The 26,463-nt window shown below is 46.4% G+C and overlaps 1 protein-coding gene across 1 annotated transcript in view; it reads right to left on the bottom strand.

Annotated features, from left to right (window-relative positions):
* GRIK3 (glutamate ionotropic receptor kainate type subunit 3) overlaps positions 1-26,463 on the bottom strand; it is a 219,943-nt gene that overhangs the window by 74,312 nt on the left and 119,168 nt on the right. The window contains exon 2 of the mRNA XM_066269625.1: positions 10,492-10,668. Coding sequence (XP_066125722.1) covers positions 10,492-10,668 — 177 coding nt within the window. The remainder of the gene's footprint in view (positions 1-10,491; positions 10,669-26,463) is intronic.

The raw sequence follows: 26,463 nt of genomic DNA, 5'->3' as shown, positions 1-26,463 counted from the left end.
CAGGGCACTTTTTTTTTTAATAGTTGACTTAATTATTATAACATATTTTTCAGAAATTTGTATATAGTGTGCCTACAATTATTTGTAGGATTTTAAATGTGTCCTGACTTCAAAAAGTTTGAGAACCACTGTCCTAATCCATCATCAATGCCTGTTGTTCTACCTTTGAAATAGATCATAATCTGACCACTTCTCGCCAGTCCTTCCCTGGCCCAAGCCGCCAGCATCTTTCACTCGGATTCCTGCAGAAGGCTCCTCACTGGTTCCAGCTTCCTCAGTAACCCTCTCTACCGTCTGTCTGCTCTGCACTCAGCAGCTGGAGTGAGCCTTTCACAGTCTAAGTGGATTACATCAGTCCTTTGCTCCAAGCATTCCCATTCCACTCATTGTAAAAGCCAAAGTCCTAAACAGTGACCGACAAAGCCTTGCTTGTTGTAGCTTCTCTCCATCCCTGTCCTCAACATTAACACCTCCACTACTTTTCTGACTTCCTCTCCCATCCTTCTTTCTTTTTCTCACAGCACTCAAGCCCCACTGGCTTTTAGAATGTTTCTCATGCACACTCCTGCCTCGGGGCCTTTGCACTTGCTGTTCACTCTGTCTTGACTGTTCTTCCCTCAGATCCACATGACTCTCTCCCTCCTTTCCTGCAGGTATCTGTGTCTGTGTGCCTTACTGGAGAGGTATCACTGCCCAACCTTTAAGAGCAATCCCCATCCAGCCACACTCCCTCAACCCCATAGCCTGCTCTATCTCTACTAAATAACCACCAGCAGTCTTGTTCATTTGCTGACTTCTCCTCCTATTTTAAGCCACAAGCTCCAAGGAGACAAGGGCTTGGTCTGTGTTGTTTATTGCTATATCCACAGTGCGTCAAACAGTACCCAGATTGAATAGGTGCTTAATCAACATCTGCTGAGTAAACAAATGCAGAATCCTTGACTTCAAACAGCTCACATTCTTGGGGGAGACCCAAGGACTCAGGCAGATCAGACAGCAGATGCTTCTGGGCAAGTCAAGCACCAGTGGGCACAACACAGCATGAAATGAGCAGACCCAGGGCAGCTGGGGCTCAAAGTGAGACAAGGATTGTGCGTAAAAGATCCGTAAAATGTACCTCTCAGGGGCATTATGGTGGCTCCCTGGGAGCCACTGCCCTTTCCTCTGGAAACTGTTTCTGCTTTTGGTTTCCTTTGGGCTCCACTGCTTTTTTCACTCCCATCCCATGAGGGGTGGGCGAGTGACTTAGACCCTAGTCTGACCTCCTTGAGCCCACAGCCATTGGTTTAAACTAGAGGATGGTCATGTGACCAGTCAGAGCCAATGGGATGCCACATGAACTCTGAGAGGGGAGCACATTCCCTTTGTAACTGGATCTGGAAGGAGGTAAGATCTGAAGGTACAGTAGTCACCTTGTACACACAAAGAAAGCACAATGCTTGTCTGTGAATGAGCCAGTGTGGAGGTGAACAGAGCCAAGAGAGAAAGAAATATGAGCCCTGACCAAGTGGAACCTTGGATTTTGGGTACACGAGCCAATATATTCTCTTTTTTTGCTTAAGCCAGGTGGGCTTTGCTTTTCTGGCACTTGCAACCAGAAGCACTCTAACAGAGAAGCATCAGCAAACTCACCAGCCTGTGGCCATGAGGATGAACTCCATGCGCATGTGTGAACATAGAATGCATGTAGGAGGAGGCTAGACAGAGAAGCTAAGCATGGATACCCAGTGGATTCAGATGCATCCTGGCTGCCTCAAGGGCCTCTGGGAAAGACCTACTGAGTTTAGGTCCACCCCTAAGATTTGCAGGGCTCAGGGCCAGAGTACAAATGGAGGCCCGTGTACCATATGGCTAAATAGTAAACAGTATGCTAACAAACTGTCGTATAAAACGCGCCCTGTCCTCCCATCTGACAATATGGTTTCATAACAACCTGGAAAGTGGGGATGGAGACTTCTCTCATGCAGTGACGTGAGGAGAGGTGGCACCAACCCCCACCCTATCCCCTTCTCTTTGACCACTGGTTCTACCTTGTATCGTAAGGGGCCCTGAACTCTCCATGTGGACAGCCTGGCCCTTCTTGTCTCAGTTCTGTCCACACCTCTGCAAACATCTGCCCCTTGGTCACCCTTAAATAGGGCTAATGAGTGCGACCATGGCAGCACGGTTCCCTCTCTGCAGGACAGCCCGGGGAAGAGGTTCACACTGGGCCACTGGGCAGGAAATTCAAGGTTCTAGACACTTGGGAGCAAAGATTAGAGGGGCAGAACACAGGATCCTAGTGGGCAAAGCCCCTTGGTTCCACTGACCCTTTGTGAGGAGAGGAGATGTGGGCCAGTAGAGGGTGAGGCAGCATCTCCAAAGCCTAGGCTCTGAGACAGGGCCCCTCTTGCCTGGGCTAAGAGCGGGGCCAGTGGATCTGAGGATACAGGGTAGTTACGAATCAATCAGAATGTGTGGTCTCTGAGTATTTTTCCTCTTCACTGACATATACTGTACTCTCTCCTCCATCATTGCTTCCTGGGAATAGAAGATACTATATAAAGTGTGTTTTTTCCCCCCTGAAATGTGTACATTTTGCAAGGGCACCAGAGAAGGCCTTTCATGGCTGAAGTGAAAGATACAGCAAGCTGCTGGGTGGGCTAGCTGTTAAGGGTTTGCTGGAACCACCTGGAACGTGGGGCAGGGAGCCATGCATGGGAAGCAGCGGGGCCAGCGCAGAGCATCACCTGGGTCACCGGGTTTCCCTGTGGCCAATGCCAAGTGCAAGAGAGGGTCCAGCGTGGGGACCATGGTGCCTTCCTGGTGCTCCTACAGTTGTGGGATCAGACGCCAAGTCAGGGAAACACTGCTTTGTCCCTCTTACTGTCACCCTCAAGTCAATAAAACTTGGCAGCACTCTGTAATTGTGTGTGTGAGAAAAACTCCAGTGATAATAAATGCTTCAACAATAGGAACTCTGGGTGTGTCGGTAAATTGCCCAATTTAGGGACAGTTCTGCTTTTAGCTGCCTGTCCCAAGGAAGCCAGTCCCTGACTTGTCCTCCCACTGACTTCATACTGTTCTGCTGTCTGGGTATGTGAGTGTCTTCTCTCACCACTTCGTCCCCTTAAAAGCAGGTGTTGCCTGAGGGAAGAGTCACTTTGTAGCCATGCAAGTTGGATATTAACATGGAGAGATGACGACAGTGAGTGACAGTTGTCCAGGCCTGGTCACTCCTTCTTGCCCACGCCAGAGGTCATGGGAACTTAATAAAATCTATAGGTTTCCCTACTTCCTGCCTCTGTTCTGGACCTTCTAGCTGTTCTCTGATATCCCTGGTTTCTGTCCCATCATCTCCTCTCTCTAAATTTTTCTCTTTTCCCTGTAGGATCGTCTGATGGCTTAGTAAAACGACTTGTGTGACTCGTTTTCTCTCTCTACCACCTCCAAGAATCTGTGTTTTGGATTTTCCCCTTTGACCAAGGTCTTGAAGCAGGTAGGAAAGTGCTGCCCTGCTACCTCTGTCTCACTCAGCTCAACCTCTTAGATCATAGCCCCCTGCAGGCCCGCGGTCTGGTGTCCTTGTTTGATTGAGGCTGGGAGAATGTACCACCACAAGTGATGATGATGTGGAGGATTGTAAGAGTGATCTTGAAGGGAGTAATTGAGATTTGGACATTGATTGTAGTGATAATGGGAAAGGTAACTGTAACGATAGTTCTGACAGTGAAGACCACATTGTGGGGCTGTTGAGGATCCTGGTGATGCCATTAATGAGGATATGGAATCGATGATAATGTTGATGTTGTAACATAATGGTGGGATGATGATGATGGGATTGATGATGTGCAATATGTCAGTGCCGTGACAGTAATCGCGACAATCTGGTAGAAAGAATGGTGGTGATGGAAACGTTGATGAGAGAGGAGGTGATGACAATTTTGATGGTGTTGATCAGATTGGTGATGGTGAAGATGTCAGTGCCATGCCTGCAACAGTGATGAAGACAGCAGGAATAACGGTGATAATGTTAGTGATGCTGAGGTGGGTGATGATGAAGATGTTACTGTCATGGCAGCGACACGATCGTGAGGGTGACAGTAGGGGTGGTGGTGATGATTTCAACAGTGGAGGTGAAGCCTTTGTAACTGTGTTGATGGTGATCTGACATCAATCGTGGTGACCATGGTGGTGATATGATGATGATGACGATGATGGCCACATTGGGTTTCATTCTGTCAGAGATGTAGTGACTAGATCTCAGTGTCGGGTGGCAGGGGGTGGCAGGCCTGCCTCTCACCTATTTCTTCTCCTTGGTCTCCCTTCACATTCCTTTCCCTGTCCCCTCCTGTTCCTTCCACCCTCTAATAATCTTCCAGTCTGGAGGAACACTGTTTTCTCCAAGGGACCAGGGCTAGGGGTTATAGCAGCAGCAGCGGCAGCTTTATCTCCAGATGTTTCCAGGGCAGCAGCCAACCCGTGTTCTGGCAGTCCTGAGCGCACACTGCAGTAATTACATTATTTGTGGCTTCAATTTTAAATCCATTTTCTGGTCATTTTACAGTAACTCGGTGGTTCACAGTCATTGCAGGAGTCCACAGCCTGAATGCAGTCTCCCCACCCCCCTTTCCACAGCAATTTCAGTTATAGCAAAAATTATCCCAATCAATTTGTGTCTTAAAAGGAACTGAGCAGCCCAGAGAATAAGTGGAAGTGGAGGCGCCTGGGGAGCTCTGGGTCGATTCCAGGCCCTCGCCGGTCAGGCTGGGAAGAAAACACAGCCGCTCTCGGGGTGGCTGGCTCAGGTGCTGCCTGGCACTCCATTCTCTTTGAACTTTCCACAAAACATTTAAGAATAAAGACAATAAGTGAAAGTCCCTTTTAATGAGGAAAGGCCTCCTGGGCCTCTGCGGGGGGGGGGGGGGGGGGAGGTACTAATTCAACCGAGCTGGCAGGGCAGGAGGTACCAGGCTCTGCATCCCTGCCTCCCTGCCCCCCCCCCACATGGCCCGAGGCGGCTGGACCCAGCTGGTGCGGAAGGAAATGGTGGCAGGCACCTCTGCCCAGGGAAAATAAATTATCATTGAGTTAATTGGAATTAGACCCATGCTCACCCCCCTGGAAGAAGCTTAATAATGCTCCTGAGAATTAAAAAAAAAACCCAAAGATCAAAAGAAAAATAAAGACCGCAAGATAACGGGATTCCCCGAGCGATAGAGAGTACCCAGTGGGAACATGATCGAACAGCAGACAGGCCTCCAGGGTCAGGCAGTGGTGCTCACAACCACACACAGGTCTGTCTGTGGTATATTATCAGGGTGACATTAAGGGAGAGTGATAGCAAAGGGAAGGTACCTACATTTTTTTTATTGAGATATATAGCACAATATAGTAGAAGTGCATTCATTTTAAGCACAGACTTTAAAAACTTTTTACATAGAACTGTACTCACATAACTACTACTTGGGTCAACTATAGCGCATTTCCAACATCTAAGAAGGTTTTCTCTGCCCCTTTGCAGTTATTATCCACTGCATTCTCCTCCCTCCCCCGGAGGTAACCACCATTCATTCACTCAACATTAGGTGTGTGAGGTTCATTCATGAAGTTGTGCACAGCAAGAGTTTGCCTTTTTTTTTTAACTGCTGATTCAAATTCCGTTGTATAACTATGCTCCAATCTATCCATCTTCCTGTCATTGGACTTTTAATTTATTTCCAACTTTTGGAAAAAGTGGCTAGGAACATTCCTGCAGGCATATGTTCAGCTTTGGTAGTTACTTCTACACAGTTCTCCTGAGAAACTGAGCCAGTCTTCACTTCCACTGGCATGGTACAGAAGAAAATTAACCTCAATCCCAACCTTCCCCATACATAGAAAATTGATTTGAGATTGATCATAGAGCTAGGAAAGGCAGAGCAAAAGAGATTCTAGAAGAGAATATAAGAGAATATCTTCATGACCTTAGAATAGAAAAAAACAGGACACAAAAGGCATTCACCATAATGGAAAATATGAGTAAACTGAACTTCTTTAAATTAAGAACTTTGCTCCTTAAAAGATACTACCAAGAAAGTGAAAAGGCAAACTCATCTGTAACAGACAGATGCAATACATATGGATACTTCACCAAGGGATCTTATCCAGCATTTAGAAAAGACTCCTACAGATCAATAAGACAATGACAAGCAATTCAATTTCCAAAAGTGGTTGAAAGACTCAAAAAGGCACTCCAGGGAAAAAAAGATTCAAATATCTATTAGCATATGAAAAGATGCTCAATATCTCCGCTCCTCAGGGAAATAGAAGACAACACCACAATGAGATGCCTACTACACCAACCATTCAAATGGCCAAAATTAAAGTAAAACTGATTTTACCAAGAGTTGGTAAAGATGTGGGGCCACAGCAAGTGCTACCCACTGCTGAGGGACAGCAAATCAGCATGGCGACTGGGAAAACTGTTGGGCTGAACATATCATATCTTATGACCTCACACTTCCAATCCTAGGTATACACCTCACAAAAAATGTACACATTTATGCACTGAAGGACAACTATAAGAATGTTCACAGTAGTGCTATTCTATTGCCCCAACTGGAAACAAGTCAAATATCCAACAATTTTTTTTTTTTTGTTTTATTCAGTTAGAGGAGGGGAGGCTGATCAGGATCCACCTGGCAAGCCCACTAAGGGGCGATGCTCTGCCCATCTGGGATATTGCTCTGTTGCTTAGCAACTGAGCTCTTCTTAGTTCCTGAGGCAGAGGTCATGGAACCATCCTCAACGCCCGGGGTCAACTTGCTCCAATCAAGCCATGGCTGCAAAAAATGGGAAGACAGAGAGAGAGGGAGAGAGAGAGAGGGGGGGGGGGGAGGGAAAGAGAAGCAGATAGGCACTTCTCCTGTGTGCCCTGACCGGGAATCAAACTCAGAACATCCACATGCTGGGCTGACGCTCTACCACTGAGCCAGCCAGTCAGGGCCTCCAACAGTTACTTTGATTTTGAAAAATTGTGGTATATTTGTATAATAGAATGTTATGCAACAATGAAGAACAATGGACTGTTTTATTCAACAACAGATGAATCTCACAGATATGTTGTAGAGGGAAAGAAACAAGACTCAAAAGAGTACACGTTGGAATTCTATTTATTTAAAGTTTAAAACTAGGCAAAACCACTGCATGGCATCAGTAGTCAAAACAATGGTGCTACAGGGCAGCAGGGAAAAGGCAAAGAGCAGAAGAATTGGAGAGTAACCACACCCACACTCCACACTCCCACACATCACAGGGCTCAGAAGGAGAAGTCCTGACCTTATCTGGGGGCTTGTGGCTTGTGAAGGGCTGCCCTGAGGACCAGAAGTTTGAGAGAAGAATGAGTTAGCTAGACAAACGGCAGTAGAGAGGTGAGGTTAATAAGGGAAAAGGGAATTACAAGCAGAGGGCATAGCATGTGCAAAAGCCCTGAGGTGAGAGGAAGCCTGGCCCCCTGTGGATGGCAGATATGGCTAGAACCCTGAGGCTGAGGGAGAGAGCTGCACGACTGTGTCTAGAAGGTCACGTTAGGGCTCGACTGGCCATGCCTTTGTGGGCTTTAATGATAACTTTGGGAAAGGAATGGGACATACCACCCAGGGTTTTAAGCAAACAAGTCAGGTGACCTGGTGTAGAGTGGAGAGGGGCTGTGGCTTTGGTCATTTGGACCAGTCTGGTTGGACTTCCAGAGGTGAGTGTTTCTGTCTGGGGCCTGCTCACCCATCCCTGGATGGTTCTGTGTTGTGCAGGACTAGAAGTTCCTGCTGGAGGAAGTGCCTCAGAAGGCCTTGAATCTGCCCTAGGCCCACTGTTGGCTGGAGGAGGTCCCTGTGCTGAGTTACAAGTGCACTACTAGACAGTTATTGTGTTATTTCAGTGGTTTTTAGAAAAAAATGGTCAGAAGACTCAGCCTAGCCCTTTAGGGTTGTTCTGCCTACATGGGCCTCTGTTCTGACTCCAGGCATTTGTTCTGTGTCCTGACCTTTTTACTGAGCAGTGTTGGTTGAGTTCAATCATTTTCTAGATGGACGAGGATGGGCAGAAGGTGCCAGCATGAACTCTCAGCAGGGAGGTGGGTACCTGACTACACAGTGTTGGCTGCAGGGCTGCTGGGGGTAGGGGAGTGAGGAAAGCATGAGCAGGGCAGAGGACATGCTAGAACTGGAGAGGGGAGATGGGCAATGGATCACTCTTTGAGGCTGTTAGCTTGGGATGGCTAGAGGGTGGGATGCCTCTATTTTGAGTGTAGGTTGGCTCTGAGACTCAGGACAATAACCTCAAAAGTGTTAGCATTAGTCATTTTCAATGTTAAGGTCCCTCTAAACCAGTGCACAGGCAAGGAAGAACAGGTTGGGAGGAATAAGGGCCAGCAGTAGGGAAATGCTTATAAGTATGAGGCCCCTGACTTGATGGCTCAGCATGTGGAGAGCAAGTCAATTAATGTAATAAAGGGAAAGTCCAATATGGTTCTTCACATATGCCGGACATGGATCTAAGCACCTCACAAAGTTGTGCCCATTTGGTAGATGAGAAAACTAGGGCACATATTGTCCAAGGTCACACAACTGATATCAGAGTAAACAGAGTGCAAATCCAGGCAGTCTGGCTGCAAAAACATGTTCTGCTGCCTTTCTGTGCTGAATTATTTACCTATAATGGGGCTTTGTGGGTAAACAGAGCCAGCAGCAGATGGTACCTTGGCAAGTCTGCACTTGGGAGGTCAGGAGACCTTGATTAGTGACCGGACCCTTTAGAAAGACCAAGGGTCCCCTGTGGAAGGACCTCAGTTTTCCCAAGATGTATGAATGATGCTGTCCCTAAGCTCAACTGGCAGGGATCTTGGACAATGATGCTGACTCCCATTCTCCATTCTCATGCCATTCATTTATTGATTCACTCAATGATAATTTCATTGAGCACTTACTACATATCAGTCAATTAGGTGAGAGGGCTATATTAGTTAAAAAGAGCCTTTTTATCAGTTGTGTTGGAGAGAAAGTGAGAGACATTAAACACATAATTATTTAACTATTAATTGTGATAACAGCCTTGATAAAGAAAAGCAAGGGGTTATGCTAACACAGTATGGGAAGGATACCCTGGTCTTCCTGGGAAATGAGAGTCCTTAAGTCTAAGATTTTTAAATAAAGTTCCAAGGAATTCTAGGGTTCTATGGAAATTATTTCTAGAGCTTGCTAAGCTTTTCAATTAAATATGTATATAAAATATATTTTTAAAGATGGTAACAAAAGAGCAGACTTGTATACTCAAATGTGCCACATTGGAAACTGAGAGTTCCCTCAAGTATTTATAAGTTACCTTTTTTCCCTTGGAATAAAGTTCTCTCCTTTCTGTGCAGTAATTGAAATTTTTTGTAAATGTCTCACTAATAAGGAAGGATGAAGCCCAACACTTCAAAAATAACTTTTTAAAAAGTTCAGTTGTGAAAAAATTTTGGTTGAATTTATTACAACTTGATTTTATAAATTATAATTCTCTTATTATTTTGTAGCCAAAACAAAATATAAAAACATTAAATACTGAGGACAATGTCAGATTTCAAATGTCATCCATAGCCATTGGAGTCAAATTGTTATAGCCGTAGAAGTAGCTTTGTTGTTTTCAGTAAGTCTTTTTATGGGAAGTAATGTTTCACATTTAAACTTGTACATATTCTGTTTTATATGCATTTCAAAAGTTTATATTTGGGTAGAATTTTTAATTAAATAAAAACAAGTTTGAAAATGTCTTTGAAGTCCTAGCTGGTTGGCTCAGTGGTAGAGCATTGGCCCAGAGCATTGGTAATGATGTCCTGGGTTTGATTCCTGGCCAGGGCACACAGGAGAGGTGACTATCTGCTTCTCCACCTCTCCCCCCTCCTCCTCCTTCTCTCTCTCTCTCTTTCTCTCTCTCTCTGTCTTCCTTTCCTGTAGCCATGGTTCAATTGGTTTGGGCACATCACCCTGGGTGCTGAGGATAGCTTGTGGGGCCTCCACCTCTGGTGCTAAAAATAGCTCGGTTGCCAGTGGCCCCAGATGGGCAGAGCATTGGCCCTAGACTGAGGTTGCCGGGTGGATCCTGGTTGGGCATATGCTGGAGTCTGTCTATCTCCACTCCTCTCACTTGGAAAAGAAAAAGAAAATGAAAATGTCTTTGGTTTAGGGTGTTAGAGACCTGGGCTGCCCTCCCTACTGCTACCTCCCCAGCCCCATCTCAGGTCCCACCCATCACTCTTCATTTCTTTCCCATAGCCCTTCATTCCCTCATGGCCTCTGACAGTGGTATGGGAACTTCTCATGAACAGCCCACTGTTCCTGGGACTGATGCTGGTCCCAAACCCTAGAGGGAAAAGAATCTAAGCCCCAAGCTCATCCAAAACTTTGAGCCGTTTTCAGCACCTTGGACAGCAGACACATCCCTACTCCTGCTTCCCTCGGAAAGAGCGGGGGGGGGGGGGGGCAGCAGACTCACCCTTCTTGGTGGCTTCGAAGCTATCGTGGAAATGAATCCTCTGGATGTCATAGGTCAACGTTGTGTTGGGCAGCAGAGTCCTGTTCCTGTTGATGATGTTGGCAGAAAATCGAAAGGCATGCTCCTCAGCGTTCATGACCTGGGCGTTGGGGCCGTCTGCATACTCAAAGATTCCTCCTGAGAGAGATGGGTAAAATTGTGTGTGCTGGAGAAAGAGAGGGCACTAACAACGATGCTCAATTCAGAAGGTTTTATGGACAAGCTCCCCACAACCCCCCCCCCAGTGTTCAATAATATCGTAGATAATTCCCATATGCAGAAATTGTGCTGGAACATAAGAAATATAGAAATCCTTCTAGTTTATTTCCCGTAGCAAGCAAATTTCTGATAATAGAGACTGACAAACAGAGCCAAAATAAAATCACCACCTTATTAATATCACTATGAAAATTCTCCATAGAGTGCTGGCAAGTAGAATCTACCAGAATATTGCAAGGATGACATATCACGATCATGTAGAGTTGTATTCCAGGAATTTAAGTGTGGTTTAGTATAAATAAATCTATGAATATCATTCTATCACATCAATAGTTCAAAGGAAAAAAAAAACATATGACCAACTCACAAAATGCAGGAAGGCATTTGATAAAATCCAATACTTACTGCTGTTATGAATGCTTAATAAACTAGCACCCAGAAGAGTACTTCCTTGAAGAATCTTTAGCTCAAAACAGCCTTTAATATCACACTAATGGTGAAACACTAGGGACAGTCTCATTAAAGAAAAAAGGGGAGGGAAGAATTCACACCATACCATTAATCTATGAAGTAAAAGAGAAAAAGAATTTAGAAGCATACCTCTTGGAAAGAGAAGCAATTCTTATTTGAAAATGATATACCTGGCTTTTTTTTTAAAACAAAACAACTCTTAAAATAATCTCTAAACATGAAAACTAGAAGGAACTAGTAGAAGATTCAAGTTAAGTGACCAGTTAGCACAAACTGATAATGTTGCTTTTATAAAACTATGTATTGATTGATTTTAGAGCGAGAAGTACGGAGGGAGGCAGAGAGAGAGAAACATCGGTTTGTTGTTCCATTTGTTTATGCAGTCATTGGTTGACTCTTGTATGTGCTTTGATGGGGGATCCAACTAGCAACCTTGGAGTAGTGGGATGATGCTCTAACCAACTGAGCTACCCGGCCAAGGCCTAATAGTGTTTCTTTATATTAACAGCGATCCGTGAGAAAACTTAATGGCAAAGTAATTTACAGTATTAACAAAATAGTAAGTAACTAACAACAAACCAAATAATAAGTGTGTAATTCTAGTAATAGAAATGAGAAAAATACCTTAAGTGAGAGACAAAGTAGACTTAAATAAAGAGGCGTGTCATCTTCCTGGATATGTAGGTTAGAGTAGCAGTTCTTTTTCCAAATAATTTTTTCAGTTCAATTCAATTCCAATTAGAATTATAGAAGGATATTTCTTTTACTTGACAAATAATTCTAAACTGTGTCAGGAAGACTAAACAGACTAAAGAGGAGAAAACAGTCTTAAAGGGGGTGAAAGCTGACTTGCACCACCAGATTTGAAATATATCATAAAGCCATAATTAAAACCACGTCCTAATGGCATCTGAAAACACAGACAGATCAATGAAATGAGGTAAAAAGTCCCCCGAAAGAGATTCAAGTAGAAATAAATATTTAAAACACAACAAAGGTGGCTATTTCCAATTAGTAGGTAAAAGATGAATTCTTCAAGAATTGTGCTGAGACAATTATTCAACTATTCAGGAGAAATTTAAAGTTAAATTCTAATCTTAAGCTACGCATCAAAATAAGTTCCAGATGGACTGAAGTTAAGGAGCGAGAAAGTAATGCAAGGAAGAAGGGAAGAAATCACTATAAAACTGCCAAAAAAAGAGAAAATATAGGTGAATATTATACAATATGGAGATGGAGGAAGCTTTTGTAGGCATTTCAATTAAGTCAGAAATGTAGGACAAAGATTGATAACTCCACAGAAATCATATAAAACTTGTATTTATCAAACCTACCAGAAACAAAATTAAAAGGCAAACAACAAACTCAGAAATAAAGTTGGTAACATATTTGGCAGTATAAAGGTTGAAGTTCTCATTTTATAAAAAGCACTTAAAACTCAACCAAAAATATAAACACTCCGATAGGAAAATACGTTAAAGGGCAAGCATAGATGTTTCACAAAAGAAAAAAATTAATAATACAAAGGAGCTATTGACATATGAAGAAATGTGCATTGTTCCTAATAATAAACCCAATTTAACCCAACACTGAAATATTTTTGTTTGTTTGTTTTCTTTCCATCTCATTGACAAACATGAAATAAATTATAATACCCAGTTTTGGTGAAGGACTTCAGAAACAGACACTTATCTGTTGGTGGAAGTGGCAACTGGTACACCCGTTCCCTGTTGGCCTTTAAAAATATATTAAATGCCTTAAAATGCTCATGCCTTTGACTCGGTATTTCAGTGACTCCAATGATGGGCACATTGTGCCTGGGGTGGGGGAACTAGAGAGGGCCAACACCAGAGAAATAGTCAATGAACTGCAATTTGCTGTATATTTCCATCTACTCTCAAAAATTTCATGACTTGGGAAATCTCCATAATGTATGTTTAGTAGAAATGGAGGTTAGAAAGCAGGCAATGCTGTGTGATCCCAGGTCAGAAGAGGAAGAAGAGAAGGGTGATGAGGAGGAAGTTAGATCATTGACATAAGAATGAGAGACATTTTAAAACAATACAAGTGAATAGTCCTATGTGGTAGATTGGTTACTTTGTTCTTTGTGATTTTTTATGTTTTCCAAATTAAACTTTATTTTTGTTTCCTTAATTTATTTTTTAAATCAATTTTAGTCTGATTGGTGGTGGTGCAGTGAATAGAGCGTCAGCCTGGGATGCTGAGGTCCCAAGTATGAAACCCTGAGGTTACAGGCTTGAGTGAAGGCTCACCAGCCTGAGCGTGGGGTTGCCGGCTTGGGTGTGGGATCATTGAAATGAATTCATGGCTGCTGGCTTGAGCCCAAAAGGTTGTTTTGACTTGAAGCCCAAGGCCACTGGTTTGAGCAAGGGGTCACTGGCTTGGTTGGAGCCCCCCAGTCAAGGCACATACGAGAAACAATCAATGAATAACTAAAATAATACAACTATGAGTTGGTGTTTTCTTATCTCTCTCCCTTCCTGTTCTCCCTCTCTCCCTCCCTCCCTCCCTCCTTTCCTCTCTCTCTTGCAAAAACAAAACAAAACAAAAAAAAGATCAACTTTATTTTTATTATTGTATTTTTCTGAAGTTGGAAATGGGGAGGCAGTCAGACTCTTGCATGCACCCGACCGGGATCCACCCGGCATGCCCACCAGGGGGCGATGCTCTGCCTCTCTGGGATGTTGTTCTGCCACAATCAGAGCCACTCTAGCGCCTGAGGCAGAGGCCAAGGAGCCATCCCCAGCGCCCGGGTCATCTTTTGCTCCAAAGGAGCCTCGGCTGCGGGAGGGGAAGAGAGAGACAGAGAGGAAGGAGAGGGGGAGTGGTGGAGAAGCAGATGGGCGCTTCTCCTGTGTGCCCTGGCCGGGAATCGAACCTGGGACTCCCACACGCCAGGCCGACGCTCTACCACTGAGCCAACCGGCCAGGGCCTCAACTTTATTGAGGTATTATTTACTTAAAGAAATTCTACACAATTCACCTTGCTTTGTGTACTGTGATTTTTAGGAAATTTACTGAGTTGTGCGACCATCAGCATATTCCAGTTTCTGAACATTTCTACCACCCCTCAAAGCTCCTTCATGCTCACTTACACTCAGTCATTGTTTTCTCCCCCAGCCCCCGGCAACCACTAATTTACTTTCTGCCTCTAGAGGTTTGTCTTTTCTGGGCATTTCATATACATGGAACGATGCAATTTGTGGTCTTCTGCATCTGGCTTCTTTCACTTAGCATAATGTTTTTGAGGTTTATCTCTGTTTTAGCATATATCAACTCTTCATTCCTTTTTGTTGTTAAATAATATTACTTTCTTTAGATGTACCACATTTTATCTATCCATTTACCACCAGTGGATGAGTATTGGGGTTGTTTCAATCATTTGAAAAATTTCTTTAAAATAGTGAATGTTTTAAAAAGTGAACAAATAAACCCTCCTTCCCCTGGTATTCCAGCAGGCTCACAATTTTTAATGCCTAGTGTGTCTGAACGTCAGTCTGTGTGGGTGTTCATAAACATGCTGAGCACATGAATAAAACAAGACGAGAACAACACATCCCCAAACATGGAAAGCTTCTCTCTGAGTGGTGGGGATATGGGTGACTTTAATTCCCTTCCTTATGTTTTTCTGTATTTTCAAAAAGTTCTGCAGTTAACATGTGTTCCATTTCCTATCAGAAAAGCCATCGTGTGATTGTGTGTGTATGTGTTTAATGGAGAATAAATGATCAAAATACCATATGACCCAGTAATTCCATTTCTAGGGATATAAATTTAGCAAAAGCTAGAGATACATAAACACATTTATGCATAAAATATTCTTGACATAATATTGGAAAAACAGAAACAATTTAATGTCCAAAAATAGGAGATTACTCGATATATTAAAACCCACTCATATAGCAGAACAACTTTCAGGCATCAACAGCTAGGGTACAGGATGGCTCGATATGGTGTCTGGGAGTTGTTTCCAAATAATATGGGAAAGGTAGATGTAAAGTGGGTGCAGGTCTGGCAGGGTGGGCCATGGGTTGCTGGGCTGGATGGTGGGTCCACAGGGACTCTTTGTACCATTCTCCCACAGTGTATCTGACAGACATCCTCCATGATAAAATATTCTTTACAATCATAGTATAAGTAAGAGAAAAATCACAAATTGTGGTAGTGCAACTAGAAAAGAGATAATATTGTTTGCATATGCTTATTGCTGTTCTCTCAAAAACGGATGAAAACCTAGTAGAGGAAACTAAACAGAGAGCTCATCACAGGGCATGTGTGCAAACGGAGAAAAACGTCTAGTCCTCCTCTGCATCTGCAATAAACAGTGAGGAATTATAAGGGAAGAAAGGGAGCCTGTTCTCAACAGCAACAGCAAAAAAATAATAGTTTACAATAAATGTGCAATCCCTATATCAAGAAAACCACAAAACTTTACTGGGGAACATAAAAAAAGACTTGAATAAATGGCAAGACATAACTTTCTCCTGGAAGGGAAGGCTCAATATTGTAAAGATGTCCGTTCTCCTCAAATTAATTTATAAATTTAATGGAATTCCAATTAAAATAAAAAAGGACATACCAGAAGGGCATACACCAAAATGTTAACAGAGGTTCGCTCTAGGCAGGGAAAAGATAACGGATTGCTTCTGCTTCATGCTTTCCCCCCCCCCAAGTCGTCCACACTGAGTGATAGCTTCGGTAATAAGGAAGAAAGCTTTAAAAAGTGCTCTAAAAGAATACTTAATGACATAGGAAATGCTCGTTCTCTCTTCCCCCACCCTCAAGCAACAAAATCATATTACAGTATGATAGCTATTTATCAAAAAGCACATATTTATATTTATAGAAAAAAGACTGGAAGGATTTATACCAGCATGTTACCAGTGAGTATTTCTGGGTAGAAGGGGTTTATGGATATTTTAATCTTGCTCTTTGGATTTTCTTGCTATTTTCAAATGATTTATAATAAATAACGTATTATTTTTTTATTACTTTGAAATGTAGAAATTAAAGAAGAGAGCCTGGGGGGGAGGTTTGGTCATTACAAATCCCCATCCCAAATGAGTCAAAGGATGTGGGACAAAGCCATTTCTGAGGGCTTCACACCTTCTTCCTGGCCTATCACACCTTGGCCGGCGGGGAGGGGAGGGGAGGAGAGATGACAGGTCTCAGCCACTGAGATCCAAGCCCAGGGGTGGAGGCTCAGTCTCAGAGAACAATTCAGTTCCATAAACACTTGCTAATCTCTGCCATGTGCCAACCTGTCCCTGGGATCTGGGACCTGGGCCCCTCCCCTGCTCGTATGAAGGGCTCAGCTGGCAGTAACCAACATGTGAGTGGCACAGTAGTGAAGAGATTCCCAACTCAGGCTCCAGGGACAGTCCTGCCTCAGTCCAAACCTTGGCTGCAGCCACTGAAGTTACTCAATGTCTCCAAGATTCAGTTTCCTCATCTGTAAAATGGGCTTGATTCTTATGAGGAAGAGAGGAAACTATAGATGTGTGACACACGGTGAGGAATTCTTACAGGAGGAGAGATACAATGCTTTCTAGAAAAACACAGTAAGTTTTTTGTTTGTTTGTTTGTTTGTTTTAAACACAGTAAGTTTTGAGTCTCCACATTCTAGGGCAGGGGTTGAGAACCAGATAGTAAATATTTTGGCTTTGTGGGCCAGATGGTCTACTCAACTCCACCACTGTCGATAAAAAACAGCAACGGACAATATGTAAACAAATGGGTTTGGCTGGGTTTCAATAAAACTTTATTTACAAAAAACAGGTGGCAAGCAGATTTGGCAATCCATATACATGGGCTATAGTTTGTCCCCTGTTTTAGGGGAAGAGCAGCCTTTATCTCAGAGATAAAAAAGCATCTTAGGGCCTTGATGGAGAAGATATAACTATGGTTGTCCTAAATCCATGTGCCAAAAAACAAACAGCCCACAGATGAGATGTTGAGTTTCTAAACAGGGAAGATGGAAGAAAAGGGCCTACGAGAAAGGGTGTAGGTGTGAAGAGGGCTCAAAACAGGGACAAAGGAGGAGAATATAACCCAGGGCCAAAGGTGGTGAGGCTGGTAAGAAATCTTCCATGCAGGAAGCGGCCCTGTTCGCAGGGGTGCCTGTGCCTGGTGCTTAGATTTCAGTTATCCAGCACTGTGCTGTCTCCTCCCTTCCTATCAGGACCCATCATTTAGGACAGTCTGCTGCAGAAAACTGCCCTAGCTTGTGCTCTTTGAGGAAAGTGAAGGAAGCTGGGCAGTGTGCCCAGCCCAGGGTGAATCAGGGCAGAGAGAGGACAGGAGGTGCAAGAGGCGGAATGAGAGAGGAGACGGGAAGTTCAGCCGCGAAGGAAATTGGAGCAAGAGGGGATCAGGAGAACCTGGAAGCCCTGGAGCATGCTCACAGGCGGGAGATATGGTTCCCTACCTTCCAAATGCAGCGCCAGGGAGGGAGTCATTCCACCTGAGCATGTAAGGGCAAGGTCACCCCAACCATCTGAATGGCTTGACAGCCAGGCAGCCAATATATGGGTACAGCATAGCGTTCAGAGCAAGTGGGATCTGGACAAAGCAGACCTGGGTTGGAGTCTTGGTTCTAGTCATTCATAGACTGCTTTTTTCTCTAGAGAATTGTCCTCAGTTGAAGGAAGCTACTTTGCCCAGAAGGCTGCACCACTTAACCTCTGCCCTAGGCGCAACTGGCAGCCAATGACTGACTATAACTGGGGCTCAAAAGGGGGGTCCCTTTGCCTCAAGATGGGGATAATTCTGTGGTGCATGTATGCTCCAGAGCCCTTCCCAACAACACCAACTTTTCATTAGGCAAAGGCCTGATCTTACTTGAGGACACATCGTTGCCCCCAGCCCTGTCTCCTTCCTATACTGCTTTGCTCGCTGCCCTACTGGTGTTTCCTAGAGAGCACTCTTTCCCTCAATCCTAGGTATGCAAATCCCTGCCTCAGTGTCTGTATCTAGAGATCCTGACCTAAGATGGGATGTCATTACTCCAGCAGGACTACCAACCACACTTACCCAATAGTGCTTTCAGAGGAAGGGAAGGGAGAACTAAACTTCAATTGATAAACCATCAAGGGTTCTTCTTTCTACCCTCTCCCTTCTCTGGGTCCTCTCACCCCCTTTCTCTTTCATGCAAGGAGCTCCCGAAGCTCAGGGTCTGGTGGGTTAGGGTTCTGATTCAAGCTATGGTTCATGGGGAAAAGGCTGCATTGGGTATTGGCTTCTGGAAGATCAACCCGCCCTGCTCAGAGGCAGCTCCCCCATTCCACTGGCTCCTCTCCATTCTCCCCCTTCCCATACATTCCTCACGATCAGTATTTAAAGAGGCTAATAAGTAGGTTGGCACCGTTGATTAATGCATAATCTTAATCATGATTGCATAGTGTAATTGGCATTAATTTGAAGAGCCAGTTCATTATGAAAATAATTTTCACTGCTTTCTGCTTTAATAAAATGGGAGTAGAGACACCAAGGCTGCTGAGGAAATGGGATAGGGTCTGAGGGTCTGAGTGAGTGTGTGTGTGTGTGTGTGTGTGTGTGTGTGTGTGTGTGTGATGGATCCCAGGAGATATGAGCAGGGGTGGAGCACAGGGACTGCTGGAACATTTCTTCAAACAATATCTTAAATGGAAGCCCAATGGGAAAAACAAATAGTAACACAACAAGAACAACTGATAACGTTCAGGGATGATACTGAGTGCTTTCCACCCACTTCATTTAATACTGACAAGAGCCACTACAGCCACATTAGAGAGACACTATTATTATTTTATTACATAAAAGAAAACTGAGGCCCAGAGTTAAGGCTGTTGTTAGAGCTAGCACATGGCCAATTTTCTTTTGCAACCAAAAGAAAGCCATCTTGCTAGAGCCAACAGTTACATTTTCAGGAAGTTTGAAAGCCAGTTATTAGACCACTGGCAGCTCGACGTTGGCTACAGCAGGAGTGTTTACATCACAGAAATGAGCATATGCTACAAATCAGGACTCCTTTTCTGAAGAGTGTATTCACTAGCCCGCCAGTGCCCAAACCCACTTCTACCACCTGGGTTCTTAGAGACTTGATGCCACAGTTCCTGACAAGGCTCTGTAGCCCCAGGGCTCCGTGGAGCACAGCATGAAGACCGCTGCTCAAAACTAACCTCATCTACAGCCAGTGGAACTCGGGGCAGGGGTTGGGGGAAGCAGGGATAGAACTGGCTTTATTGACTCTGGCTGATTTGCTCAGTGTTAGAGCATCAGCCCAGCATATGGATGTCCCAGGTTTGATTCTTGGTCAGGGCACACAGGATTAACTATCATCTGCTTCTCCACCCTTCCCCCTCCTCTCTTTCTCTCTTCCCCTCCCATAGCCATGGCTTGATTGGTTTGAGTGTATTGGCCCTTGGTGCTGAGGATGGTTCCATGAAGCCTCTGCATCAGGTGCTAAAAATAGCTCGATTGTGAGCATGGCCACAGATGGGCAGAGCATTGGCTCCAGACTGGGGTTGCCAGGTGGATCCCGGTCAGGGCACATGCGGGAGTCTGTTTCTCTATCTCCCCTCCTCTCACTTGGAAAAAGCTGTGCCAACTAGAACCCACTTCCTTCTTCTTCCTTCTACTACAATATGTTGTTGTGTGTGCTGAAAAACATTCTGAATACCCTAAGCATAAATGCCCATATTTTCAAGCTTGCCCTTTTTCTGTCTCTGGAAATGTGCCCAAATGGTGGAATTTCCTTTCTTCCCAGGAGAGCATGCTCTGATGGCCTGTGTCAAGCTGAATGTGACTTCAAAAACCAAGACAAAGGGTTGTCACTGCTGCTCTGCCACACCTCATCACTCGGAGCAAGGGTCCTGGAGATCGCCCCCCCCCCATCCTCTGGGCAGGCAGGTGGCCCTCTGGGCAAATGCGCTCAAGGCCCCAAGGCACAGGTCTTAGGGCAGACAGAACAGAAGGCTTAGTCCCTTGTTTAAGCTCGTGACCTCATGACTGTCTAAGGCTGGTCTGGAGTCTGTTGAGGTTTTTCTTTCTCTTGAACAGCTTTGTGCTCTTCATGAGTTTGGCCCTGGCAAAAGCAGCCTGGTCAGTCCAGCTTTGAGCTCAGCGAGCCAGGGAGAGCAGGGCCTGCAGTGTGCTGCCACTGTCTGTCTGGCAGCCAAGTCCCAGGAGACACTCACATTCCCAGCACCAGGCCCAGGCACGGTCTGTCCTCCGGGCCTGAGTGTGTTCTTTCTTTTCTAGTCTGCTTTGTTCCTCTTCTGAAGTTTCCACGGTGTTGTAGAGATTAATTGAGACGCTGATCAGTGAGATTACTGCTAGCAGCCTCTTCCTGGGGCCACCGCCCTGTCTGTTCTGATCAGGGCTGTCTGCTCTCCCTGCCGGGGCCCCTGCGGCTCTGTGCAGCCCGTGGGTTGGAAGAAGCAGGCTCTGCTCTCTGCTGCACCTTAGCCAACACTTCAATAAAGGAACAAGTTGGCTGGCTTTCCCCTCTAGGTACAGTATGTGGTTTCTAGAAGGTGAGCAGTGCCCAGCAGAAAGGATCATGGGCTTTCTGAGGTTATGGGAAGGAAGGAAAGACAAGAAGTACATGTGTCTTCCCTTTCGTGCATTTGCTCGATCATTCATTCATTCGTTTATCCCCCAAGCAGTTTATTGGCTACAACTGTGAACAAGGCACTATGCTGGACACTGGGTGAGTCGGGAGAGGTCAGGCTTACTCCCAGCCCTTCAGGAGCTCACAGCTTGGAAGAGGAGATGAGGAGAGGGGCACAAATAAAAACACCGTAAGGGTAAAAACTCTCCATGTGATGAGAACAGCCTACAAAGCCGGGGAGACTCAGAGGAGAAGGTGGCGGATGTCTTCACGGAGGAGGCAGCATCTGACCTTTGTGGGGCTGAGCTGTGCAGGAAGTATGGCAGCCGGTGGGGAATGGGGGGGGGGATCTTGTATCGGTATCAGGGGGATAAAGACTTGAGCTAGGGCAGGGCCAGTGTGGGGAGGGAAGGGCCAGGCAGGAGGGGAGCTGCAGGGCTTGCTTTTCTAGGGCTGGGCAGTGCTGAGATGATGGAAGGAGGGGGCGTCTTGGAGAGGGTGCTGCAAAGATGGCTCTGGAGTCTGGCAGGTGAGGGAAGTTCAGTGCAGTGTGTGGACTCTGCAGCTAGACAGCCTGGGTTTGAATTGACCCCACCCCTTTCCAGCTGTATGACCTTGGACAAGTCTTTTCACTGCTCTGTGCCTCTGTTGCATTATTGGAAGATAGGACTATTAATAGCACTTACAACATAGGGCTATTTGGAAGTTTAAATGGCATAAATCATCTAAGGCACATTGTAAAATCTCGATAAGGTAAAGATGTCACTATTATGAGGTGACAGGGAAGCTGGGGGGGGGCTGTAACTGAGATGGGGGCAGCACAGAAAGAGCAGATCTGAAGAGAGGATATGTACTCCTGCGGGCCCCAGGGGAGGGGCTCCTGATTGAGTGTCGGGGCCTAGTGGCAGTTGTTTTAATTGATCTGGTGATATGTGGAGCTTTGTCTATACAACTCAGGGACATGCAAGTCAAATATTGCAGAATCGACCGCGTTGGGAGGATGGCTGGAGGCTCCCGTGCTGCCCAGAGAACCTGATGACCGATGGGCTGTCATCAAGCAGAGAAGCGGGAGGCAGAGCTGCTGGGGACAGGGCTGGGAAGGGGGCTGCGGAGGGGCCCAGCGAGTGGCGGGCGCCCTTGCCGGAGGGGCTGGGGGAGTGAAGAGCAAGACTCTCCAGAGACACTGGCAGGGCTATCCCACCTCCTAGTTGGGCAGCGCCGTCACACAGCCCTCCCTCCCGCATGCGCCCACAGCAGACGGGCCAGCCTTACACCTGGCACCGCAGGCCCTTCCCAGTCCAGCCAGCTCTCCAGCCTCGGCCCCTCCAGGCGGCACGTCCTCCACGCACTCTGCCTTCTCACCATTCCCTTCCCGCCTCCGTCTCTTCGCATAGGCTCTTCCTCAGCCTGGATCAGCATTCTTTCTTTCTCTGTTTCATCCTTGCAAAGCTGGCTTCCATATTTCTCTTCTGAGCCTTGTAGCAGACACTGTCCTTATGTCCTTGTTCCACTCCAGAGGCCACTTGCACATAATTTCTCGGCACGCCCGGGGCGTTCCCTGGCAATGGTGGAGGCATGCCCAGCAAGGGACAGACAACAGGGGACAGGGAGCAGGAGGATCAGTCTGTTCCTTTGTCCCTCAGAGGCACAGTCTACATTTCTCAGTGTAGGGCCAAACCCAGTCACCCGCAGAGTACTCGCCCGCCAGACGCACCTTTACCTCCTTCCTTCCCCTCCTGCGCTTCCCCATGCTTCCCAAGGTGACTGCCCATATAAACTTCCTGTGCCCTAACGTTTGTTGGGGGCCTGTCTTTGGAGGTCTTGACTGAGTCACCCTCCCTGAGCTCTGAATTCATTCCCCTCTATTCTTACCCATGTTATGATGTTTCCTGTGCCACTCTCCCCTGTAGGCGATGGTCGTCTGGAGGGTGGGCACACAAAGCCATCCTGCCATCTCTTTCCTGCCCTGTCCCCCTGTCCTAACACTCTCTCTACTCAAGATATGCTTGTTGCATAAATGTAAGCACACATGCACACGTGCACGCGCATGCACACACACACACACACACACACACACAAATGCATGCACTCTGCTTGTTTTCAAAAGCTAATTCCAGTTCAGGACTTTAATTCTTAAGTGAAAAAGCAAAAAGCACACAAATATCCTTCAGATCATCTGCCATGAAGATGCCCAGCCAGGACACGGCCCTGCAGGGTTCACTCCCCACCCCAGCCCCAGCAACCTGGGGCTCAGACTAGAGGAGGGAGTTGCTCCTGAGGTGCCCCCAGGGGGCAACCTTCCAGGCTCCTGCCCTTGGTGTGGATGCATGGAGGGCTGTGTGCCTGACAACGTGGCTGGGGGGCTGGAGAAAGGGGACCTGGCCCTCCCTGGCTGCGGGGGACTCTGCAACCGTCCCCAACTGGGGCTCATCTCCACATCCCGAGGCACCTGCTCCACAGCGGTGCCAGCATCTGGAAGAGAGAGAGCCTTGCTGCCGGCAGCCCCTCCGTGCCAGCCTGCCCACCCACAGCCTTGCCTTGAGAATGCCAGGAGGCCCAGCCAAAGGCCACTCTGAAGTGGAGGTGCCATGGGCAGAGGCCGGGCCGGGGGGGAGCAGAAGCTGGGAAGCCAGTGGAGCAGAAAGAAGCAGCCTGTTCTGTATTATTACTCCCATCCTCATCTGTTTTAAATATCAATTGCTATGCAGGTTAAATACTTATTCAGATGCCTTTTAGCTTAAAAGCAAGCTAATTGATCTCTGGAGATCCTGAATGAACAGTGAAGAAACTGCACTAATTACAGAATCAACTTCCACTTCCCTGTTTTGTTTTGTTTCCTCTCTGACAATACCACTGGAATGACAGAAGGGGCCTGCTGGAGAAAAACACACGCTGCTTTTGTTCAATTGCAACAACAAACCTGCCCCACAGCCTCCCCCGCCCCCTCCCACCATGGCCTCTGACTCTGGGATGAGAGCTCCCAGGTGGGCCTCCTGGGCACACGTGTCCCAGGTGGGAGCCCTCAAAGGCAGAACTCTAAGATGCCGAACACACCCTACAACAGGGGTCCCCAAACTACGGCCCACGGGCCACATGCGGCCCCCTGAGGCCATTTATCCGGCCCCCACCGCACTTCCAGAAGGGCACCTCTTTCATTGGTGGTCAGTGAGAGAGCACAGGATGCATCCTGTGTGCTGTATGTGGTGGCGCCACAAAGCGCAGCGATGCGGGACGCACGCGTCAGGGCTCCGGAAGCGCGTCATATCACTTGTTACGGCTAGCATTGACAAATATGGAACCAGACACTGACCATCTCATTAGCCAAAAGCAGGCCCATAGTTCCCATTGAAATACTGGTCAGTTTGTTGATTTAAATTTACCTGTTCTTTATTTTAAATATTGTATTTGTTCCTGTTTTGTTTTTTTACTTTAAAATAAGATATGTGCAGTGTGCTTAGGAATTTGTTCATAGTTTTTTTATAGTCCGGCCCTCCAACGATCTGAGGGACAGTGAACTGGCCCCCTGTGTAAAAAGTTTGGGGACCCCTGCGCTACAACATACAGATGATGTACTATAGAATTGTACACTTGAAACCTATATCATTTTATTAACCAATGTCACCCCAAGTAAATTCAATAAAAAAAATAAAAGATGCTGAAAATATCAGTACGGTTCACCATTAACCAGAATCCACTAGAGTTGTCTGCCCTTGGCCTGCATACCCTGCAGGACACTCCCACCCTTTCAAAAAGAAAAAAAAAATCAACATAAATGGTGCCAGAGCTGCTCCAGGTCCACTACCTGCTCTCAGAAGTTGACTTCCTTTGGGCTCTCAGCTTGTGACTTTGTCCTGGCCTCCTGGGAATAGAGAGTACAATCCAGCTTCACCTTGGCATTTATCTGGTCCCTCCCACAGCTCCCTGTTCACCAGGGTGGCCCCATGCTGTAGCCCCATGGTGCCTAGACCACACTGGGGGAGCCTGGCTTTCCTCAGCTGGTAACAGTACATTCCTCTCTCCTCCCTAGAGAGACGTACATTTTCCCCTTGCTCTTCTTACCCTGCCCAGGTTCCGACTCGTCAACTCCGCTGCCTTGAGTAGAACAGAGAATGGGCACCTCTGGCTTGGCTGGAGGGACACCCATGTCCCTGCCATTGCAGTCAGTGAGCAGGGAGTCTAACATCTTCCCTGTGCACGGGAAACGAAAGCTAAGCAAGGCTGAGCAGGTTTCTTCCCTGCAGGACTTCTCTGGGCATTGACTCCGCTCATGTGCAGCCTCCGAGACAGGGCAGAGCAAGCACATTCCCCAAACTTACTTGACAACCGTGGAAACCTTTTTCGACAGAGCATCTCACCGGAGACAGGCTTTGGGAATCGCTGTGTTATAGTGATTTGGGCAAAAGGTTTTTTTTCCCCTTCTGAGGTGTGAACTGTTCGAAGTCGAGCGCTGGAGCCTTTATGTCTCAGTGCACCCCACCCACCTGGTCCCCAGCCCTGAGCGCCAGAGACTAGAAAGAACAAAGAAGTTACCACAGCAAAACTATTCGATCTCCTTAACACCAGGGGCCCCGGGTGACAGATTGGGTTTGTTACGAGATTGATTCTGGGAGACCAGTGATTGGTTGTTTTAACACAGCTTGGAGGTGTGATTACGCCACTGTCTGTGTGCCTGTGTCTGCGCGCAAACACCTGGGCAGGTGAGGGCACACATCTCACCTGGAGGAAGGCACAGCAGGGAGGGAAGCATGGGGAGCCAGCTCATCAGCTCAGTGCTTTCTGCCTCTTTTCCCAAGACACTGGGTTGAAATAAGAGATTTTAATTTCATTTCGATGATTAGCAAATGAGAGTCGTTTCATCTTCACAAGCTGTCGGCTCGGCTCGTACAAAGGAATTCCCTGTGACTTTGTCCCCCACCGACACCACTGGTAGAGATGTTCAGTCAGCCACTCAGCCTTTCCTTTAGTCAGAAGACATTCAAGAAAACCTCCTCTGTGTGAGCCCCTGGGCACACAGCACATAAACAGTAGGGGAGACCTCTATCCTGGCAACAGCTTGTTTATTTCCCCAAAGCTCTTACTGTAGGGCGAAAGGATCTCCAACAGGTGTTTGTTATCGAGTTTGTTGTCTGCTTCTGCCCCCTACCCCACCACCAGAATATAAGTGCTACACAGAGCTTGTTATGCACTTTCTCTGCAGGGCTAGAACAATGCCCGGCACAGAGTAGGCATTCAATTAATATTTCTTAGCTATAAATCAGTACGCACAACACACACAAGTACTATACACAAAGTGAAAGGGCTAACCAACAAAATTTCAGAGAGGTAACACGAGGATGGCAGCTTTGAGTCGGAGCTGCTGCCTCAGGGTGGCAGGAGGGGACACCACAAAAAGCAAGAATATAATCTGGGGCTTTTAAGCGGTGGGTCTGTGCGTGAGTGTATGTGTGGGATTCCTCATTGGAGCATCCAGATCAGAAAGCTGAACCCTTCTTGCCCAAAGCCAGAAAGACTCATCCTCGCCTCTAGTCACAGGCACTCGGATAGCTCACGGCAGTTTACAGCAGGCAGGACAGCAGGTGCATTCGCAGAACTGGAGCAACATTGCGATCTCGAAATTTGCACGGACTGTC

This window comes from Saccopteryx bilineata, chromosome 3 (genome assembly GCF_036850765.1).
Source record: "Saccopteryx bilineata isolate mSacBil1 chromosome 3, mSacBil1_pri_phased_curated, whole genome shotgun sequence".
In the NCBI taxonomy this organism is placed as follows: Eukaryota; Metazoa; Chordata; class Mammalia; order Chiroptera; family Emballonuridae; genus Saccopteryx; species Saccopteryx bilineata.
The sequence above is the reverse complement of the archived record's forward strand: the minus strand, read 5'-3'. Positions and strand labels throughout refer to the sequence as shown.